A 7,288-nucleotide genomic window follows, 5' to 3' on the forward strand; every position below is an offset into this window, starting at 1 on the left:
AAACAGAGGAAGAACGAGCTCGGGATCCTCGGCCCGGTTATCAAGGCGCAAATCAGAGACGTTATCAAGGTGAGGAGGACATATACAATAAACATACAATTAAGAGTAAAAGCATATACTGTAATTTTCGGACTATAAGGCGCACCTGAATATAAGCCGCAGCAGCTAAATTGAATGATGTGTACATATATAAGCCGCACTGGACTATAAGCCGCAGGTGTTTTAATGTTTAATTACCATATGTAAGGGTTCGTGCACAGAGGGGATTGTCGGGAAAGAGATGGCTGTTTGAGGAAGCTCCCATTTATTAACATTTCAACAAACAAGTTGCATATTTGCATAACGTATTCAAGTGTTACCATTTAGTGCAATAGTAGCTACAGAACATGTACTGCTGTGTAAACTGTACTGTATCACATAGCGTTTCAGACACACAAACTTTTCAACTTTCAAACTTAAACGGTGCGCTCCCAGCGTACGTACCGGCAGTGATATACAGCAGTGGTTTTCAACCAGTGGTACGGGGACAAACTGTCTCGCTCTCGTAATGTCTGTCTGTCTTGCTCTCGTTCTGTCTCTCGTACCACTCTCGGTTCCACTTTTACTTTTGCGCGCTACCTGTCTCACTCTTTTCCGGCCTCCAGCTTTTCCTGCTGGAGCACGCCGCTTAAAGGTGGGGGGCGCGGAGCGGCCATAGAGCCCATAGAGTTAAAGGTGGTGGACTGTAACCTGTAAAAATCCATAGATTAGCCGCACCGTTATATAAGCCGCAGCGTTGAAAAATGGGAAAAAAGGCGCGGCTTATAGTCCGAAAATTACGGTAATCACCTTGTTGTTAAGGGTAACGTCATTCTTATATTTCACCAGAAATGCATTGCACCCATGTGCTGGTTCCTGGGATATTATGTTGATCTAACTAACTGATCCTGCAAGAGATTCATGTAGAAAGATACAAAATAATAATATGATGTATTTTCTAACCTTTCTTAGATCCAAATGTTCAGCCGAAGTTCTACTGCGTCCTGTCCCCTGAGGCGTCTGAAGATGACATCAGCAGACTGGACAGCAAGGTGAGACTGTGACCACTAAAGGATGAAGAATATAAATATAGATATTTAATTGTATTAAACATCATATTTTTCCCCCTGCTAGGTCTTTCCAAAGCTGTTCAATGGAGCAGTTAAATATGATGAACTGTATGCGGGGCTCATCTCCCTCCTGGTCGCAGGCTCTCAGTTTGACACAGCAAGAAGACAGGAGAGCAAGCCAATCACTCCTATGGTGAGAACTCATCCCATAAACTATTAACTGTGTAAAGAAGTTGAAGATGCTGGTGGCATTTTAATTGCCATTATATCTATTAGTCACCTTCAATATTTGAAATTAGGAAAGTGCAGTTGGTTACCTTTTTATGACTAAATCTTAAAATGCTTACAAACTGGCCAGTTTTTTAAACGACTGTTTAACATCTGTCTAGATTACCGTAAACAGTTTTCTGAACGTAGCACAAATGTTGTTTTTTGAAATGTTAAATCCAACGCATATAGATTGAAACGGAAAACGTTGTTAAATAAACATTTGAATTAATTAAGCCCACTATGATGTTACATTTCAATCAATAGTAACTCAATAGCCACGTTTCAGCCCTGACATTAACTGAGTGGGGTTTGGAAAACAGGGCATGTTTATCTATCGCCCTGCACAGGAGGCATGCTCCCTTCAGTACTACTTCCTCATCCTGTGGAGGATCCTGGGAGTTTTACCACCGTCCAAGGCCTACGTGGAGCAGCTGAAGACGGGCTGCAGTGATCCCAGTGAGAGCGACATCCTGCACACCCTGCGATGGTCCTCACGTCTCCGGGTGCCAACATACGTGAACTGGATCAAGGTCTGTCTACAATGTCTTACAGAATGCTAATTAGCACGATAGATGCCAAAAAATGAATTGATCAAATATATTACATTTGACTTTGAATTCATGGCCAATGTTACGGTATTTTTGATAATTCCACTCAGCATCACTCGACAAATGTGTCTAAATTGGATGCTTCAGATAGCATTTATGAATGTATACATTTTTGATTGAAAATACTTTACTGCGTCCTTTTTATTGTAATGAAAAATCGACCTTAATGTTTCACGTGTTGTTTAACTCTGCGTATGTGATCACTGACAGGAACACCTGGTGAAGCAGGGGATGAAAGAAGACCAAGCAGCCACTCTGGTTGACGCGACGGCTGCTAAGTGCAGCACCGTTAAATACGATGTGGAGCTAGCAGAGGAGTACATTGCCAGACAGGTATTGATTACAACATAGTCTTTGTTGACCTCTGTATCGATTATTATCCAAACTAAGTTCTGATCACAAGTGTCACTCTTTTGACGACTTGATTCTGTTGCAGATTTCCACCTTCTCAAGTGTAGACCCGAACGCAATCCTTCCGCTTGATCAGCTTCCCTCTCTACAAGCCATCTACACGCTGGATGCAGTCATCTCTAAAGTGCAGGTTTCCTTAGACGAGCATATGTCCAAGGTGGCCATTGAAGCAGACGCCCACAAGTCATCTGAGATCACAAAGAACCTACTGCCTGCAACACTGCAGCTCACTGACGTCTACACGGCCTTCACACGGTGAGAAAGGAATCAGTCTAACTTCTGCTCTTTTGTTAACACTAAGCATCACACACACGTTTGTCTACGTCATGAATTAGATCTAGCAATCTGAAATAATACAAGGAGATGATTGAAATAACCGCAGGACAGATTTGTGTATGCTTTATCTTTTGGATAATGAAGATTTTGGATATTTTTGTATGTTATATAAATTATATTTTATACATGACTTTTTGGGCTTTAAAGTAACTACACACATGTTTTACAGAAACTACAAAGGACATGTTTGTTTACTTGTTATGATCACATAATTTGCTTGCAAAGATAGCTGTGGTCTCATACCGGCACCCTGCCAAACAGTCATTTTTAAAGCGTCGAATTCAAAAAGCATATAAGGGTGTGTTGAGATGTTTTTTATTCACTTGTTAGAGTTTTTGTCCTTAATCCTGCTTCATACAAAAATAAGGCTTAAACCGTAAATCTTTGATCTGTTTATCTGATACGATAAATAAATAAACCTTGTTCTGACCAGGTCCTACCTGCTGATGAACATCCCAGAGGAAGGGGAGAACAAGCTTACTGAGGCCAAGCTCAGAGGTTATGCTGCAGTTTTGTCTATCGGCTCCACCCGCTGCAAGGCCAACCTGTTAGGTATGTGAAAGAATAGAAAAGAATACAGCATTCACCATCACAACTTTTCTGTTCACTCATTGTTTTAACCGGAACTTTTTTAATGAAACTTTACAGGTCAAAGTATTATGCAGAACTTGCCATCGGCTGTTCAGACAATATGTGAGACTTGGAACGGCATCAACACCAATGAATTCCCAAACATTGGCTCATGGGTACGTCCTTTCAGTTGTTGCCTATTGTTCAGTTTGACTTTGTCCGTCTTTGTAAACACTTGATAAATGTAGCAGGCAATCTAATCACTGTTTAGGGTGGTTTTGCCTTTATTATACCAGTTTGCTGGTATAATAAAGGATTGACTGTTAAGTCTGCCTTGAAGAACAATGTGTTCAATTATTAGAGGCAGCCAATTAAAAATATTATCTAAAATATTTACCTTAAAGCAGGGGTGTCAAACTCAAGGCTCGGGGGCCAAATCCGGCCCGTGACTTCATTTTCTGTGGCCCCACAAGCAGGGCTCTCGACTAACTTTTTTCACCATTCTCCCGGAACCGTCCCGAAATACAATCTAAGCCGTCCCGAAATTAATGTGGACCGGAGAATGGTGAAAAAAGTTAGTCGAGAGCCCTGCTTGTGGGGCCACAGANAAAAAATGTTTAGGGAGAAATTACCCCTTAAATTGGGACTGATACCGTCATATACCGTATACCACGGTATGATGTCAGCAAGGTATGACGGTATGAAAAAAATCATACCGCCCATGCCTAGTGTGTGTATATTCCCTAGATCAGTTAGCAGACTTTATGTATAATAATAATAATATGGCTTTTCTATTTTGTTGCCCGTTACAACATGGCCCTATTTCAACAGGATAGACATGAAGGGAGACATAAAGGGATAAGATCATACAGAGTCCTCTGCCTGGGAATCATCCTCTTCTACTGCAAGTTCCTCCACCCAGTCCGAGTCCACCTCCATGGCCTTCTCTTCTCCCTCCATCAGCATTGCTGAGGTGCCTTGGCCACTGCTTTGCCGCAAGGCGTTCATCACATCAGCCAGGTAAGAGATGATGTGGCACGAGCATTCCAGCATGCTGGCGTGCTGGAATCAAGGAACAGGTACACATCAGTTTCTGGACAGTAAATGGTTAAAGGCTAATAACCCTCTTTGGAAACATGTTAGGCCTGATTTTAAAATAAGTCTTTTTTTTTTTTTTAAATGAGTAAAAAAAAAAGTGACTTGTATAGACTTGTGAATTATACTGAGAAACATTCAAACTTACCTTTCCTTGGGATAAGTTCGTGCTCACTTTTTCCACAACGTTCTTCTGTGTTAAATACTTTTTGCTGAAAAAGAAGAAAATGTTGATTCATTTTAAAATCAGTAAAGTTAAGATTTGATCACTGCTTGATAATGGCTAAGTTATTAGGACAGTCAATGCTAAGTACTTTTTCATATCATGGTTATAAATATGAGAAACCTCGCACTGATGTTGAAACAATTGGGCAGTTCCCTGATGTTAAAGAAAGGAGAAAAACAGCATGTTTGTGAGACTTGATCCTTACCATCTGGTCAGCCAGTCGATAGCGGCCCTGTGCAGCTGCAGATGACCGGCCCCCTGTCCCGCGCTGGCGAGGGTTGCCATGATGACCATGAGCTCAGGGAAGCCTGTTCCATCACCATTAGCGAGCATGTCTGTTGCCATGGGAATGAGTGTGCTGAGGAGGACAGTGCACACTCCTTCGCCCACCTGGCTGTTGTCACGCACAATATGAGTGGTGAGCACCTGCAGGAGCTGTCTGTTTTCTTGCACTATTTCCATCTGCTCCGAGTCCTTTGGGGGGGTCGCAGTCATGCGCGTCAGCCAGGAATGCAGCCGAGGGGGCTCCACGCAGGCCAGCTGGGCCAGAGAGCCACACAGAGTCAACAGGCTGGGGTTTGGGCTCTTCTCCGCTGGGAACGAACAGAAACATGATATTTAGGATGATTGAAAGATCGGCTGTATCTGCAACTTGTAAGAATTATGATTTGATTTTTGGCAAGGCGTCAGTATGCTTCAAAACCACATTGTTTGTTGGATAATCAAAAGGTATCTGAAACCCTCTCACTGACAACTTAACCGTTTGTTACTTTTTACAACGAACAATTATGGCCAAGCTAAAAACTTTACACAACTATTTGCCTGGTGAAAAGAGGGGACGACACATTTTTGATATAATCCTCTCAATGAAGGCAGGCTTTTCACTCTGCCTTCAAATGGCATGTTTCATTGAAACCACGCCATTTGAAGCACACATTGACCTTGTGATAGTTTTTCTTGATTTAAATAAATGTTGCTAAAAGTAGACTTACTGAGCTGGAAAAGCTTGGTGAAGAATTTGAGCACCCTGTTGCAGAACTTTGCTGACAGACTCTCGTTGGCGGTCGCCATCATAATCTGGACCAGCTCTCCACTGGCAAAGACAAGGAGCACAAGGTAAGAGAGGTAACAGGGTAAATGTGTAATAATTCAGCCCGTGTCATCAGTTGAGCAAATACCTGAAGGAAAAGAACTCTTCCATGGCCTTGCGGACTTGAATGCTCTCAAGCTGCTTTTCAAGGTATTGAAGGCATTCCTCAAGGACAGACTCGTCCAAACCACTAAAGAAGATTAAAGAGTTTAAAAGAAGCAGTGAGACTCAAATCAAACAATAAATGTGCATGCAAGTAAACTAAGCCATTATGAATAAAAAGTCTTAAAGAGCTGTGAGTTTAAGCACCTCAAAAAAAGTATATATATACGTCTTGTAGGTTTACTTAATTACCAGATCACACATGGCCTACCTGGTGGGGTCTGAGTGATGGGCGATGATGTTGTAACACCCAGTCACCAAGCGCTCGTAGATTCGGGCGAGGAAGGCGTCGGACTCGGCCGGGCCGAGAATGCGCTCCAGGGAGGTGCTGCTGATCTCAGCCACGCTCTCCGTGCTGCTCTCCAGCAGGAGGGGCAGCAGGGTGCGCACCACCTGGGAGGGATTCAACTCCTCTGTGCTGAGGACACAAACATGCAGCAGTATTAACACAGGATTTAGTGTTCTTTTATGAATATATTTCACCCACCACATACTTTTTGTCATATGTTAAGTGACTCGACTTACACAATGAGGTCGCCAGTGAGGCGGACCAAAGAGAGCAGAATGTGTTTGAGAGAAGAGGCCAGAGGCAAGGACTGACAGCTCAGTGTGCCCAGGTGGGCTGCCTGGATGGCACTGATGTAGCTTTCTGATGGGATGGTATCATTGGCAAATGCATTTCGCTGTGGGAAAAAAAAACACACAAGACTATTATTTTCATAATTGTAAGAACAATATTTTTTTTCAATGAGATACAGAGTAGTGCTGGGTATGTAGATAAAGATACCGTGATATTTTAATACTTTTCTAATTATATAAGATTTATTTTTCTTAATCATTAAATGCTTTAAGGCAGGGGTGTCAAACTCAATTTCATCACGGGCCACATCAGCATTATGGTTTCACTCAAACGGCCGGTTGTAACTTTAAGACTATATAAAAATACATATATACATATTTAATATATATAAAATAATGTATTATATTACATTTTTGCCTCTGCATTGGATTATTATGGGATAGGGTAATAACTTCATAATTAACTACGTCTGAAAGCAGAAGTCTGGGGCAAATAATTGCAAGTCTCTTCAGTGAGCATGTCACAAAATGATTTAAAAAGAAAAGCCAAATTCTGGAGGGAAAAAAAAGTCAAATTCTAAGAAAAAAAAGTCTAATTTGAGATGCATTGTGGGACATGTAGTTTATGGGCAACGTGCTTCTGTAAATCGGCATGTAACCGTATAATAAACATATTATATTCTTTGCAAGCTCTTGTGGGCAGGGCTCGAGCTTAAGGACGTCCCGTCGTCCCGGGGCCGAAAAAAATAGTGTCAGGGAGGATAAAAAATAATTTTGGGACGAATTTGGGACGAGAGTTAAAATAAAAATACCCTGCTAACTCTACTACAAACGGCGATGAAAATGAAATCGA

General features: G+C 41.8%; 2 protein-coding genes across 2 annotated transcripts in view; one reads left to right on the forward strand and one right to left on the reverse strand.

Annotated features, from left to right (window-relative positions):
• The window catches only part of LOC104945183 (solute carrier family 2, facilitated glucose transporter member 1), a 653,665-nt gene that overhangs the window by 582,129 nt on the left and 64,248 nt on the right, over positions 1-7,288 (reverse strand). The gene's annotated exons all lie outside the window — the stretch shown is intronic.
• The window catches only part of ubr4 (ubiquitin protein ligase E3 component n-recognin 4), a 64,827-nt gene that overhangs the window by 18,332 nt on the left and 39,207 nt on the right, over positions 1-7,288 (forward strand). The window contains 10 exon segments of the mRNA XM_010770817.1: positions 991-1,070; positions 1,153-1,281; positions 1,706-1,888; positions 2,177-2,299; positions 2,403-2,632; positions 3,147-3,265; positions 3,362-3,459; positions 4,821-5,180; positions 5,655-5,720; positions 6,128-6,296. Coding sequence (XP_010769119.1) covers positions 991-1,070; positions 1,153-1,281; positions 1,706-1,888; positions 2,177-2,299; positions 2,403-2,632; positions 3,147-3,265; positions 3,362-3,459; positions 4,821-5,180; positions 5,655-5,720; positions 6,128-6,296 — 1,557 coding nt within the window.

The sequence above is a fragment of the Notothenia coriiceps genome, unplaced genomic scaffold (genome assembly GCF_000735185.1).
Source record: "Notothenia coriiceps isolate Sejong01 unplaced genomic scaffold, NC01 NC01_scaffold00009245, whole genome shotgun sequence".
In the NCBI taxonomy this organism is placed as follows: Eukaryota; Metazoa; Chordata; class Actinopteri; order Perciformes; family Nototheniidae; genus Notothenia; species Notothenia coriiceps.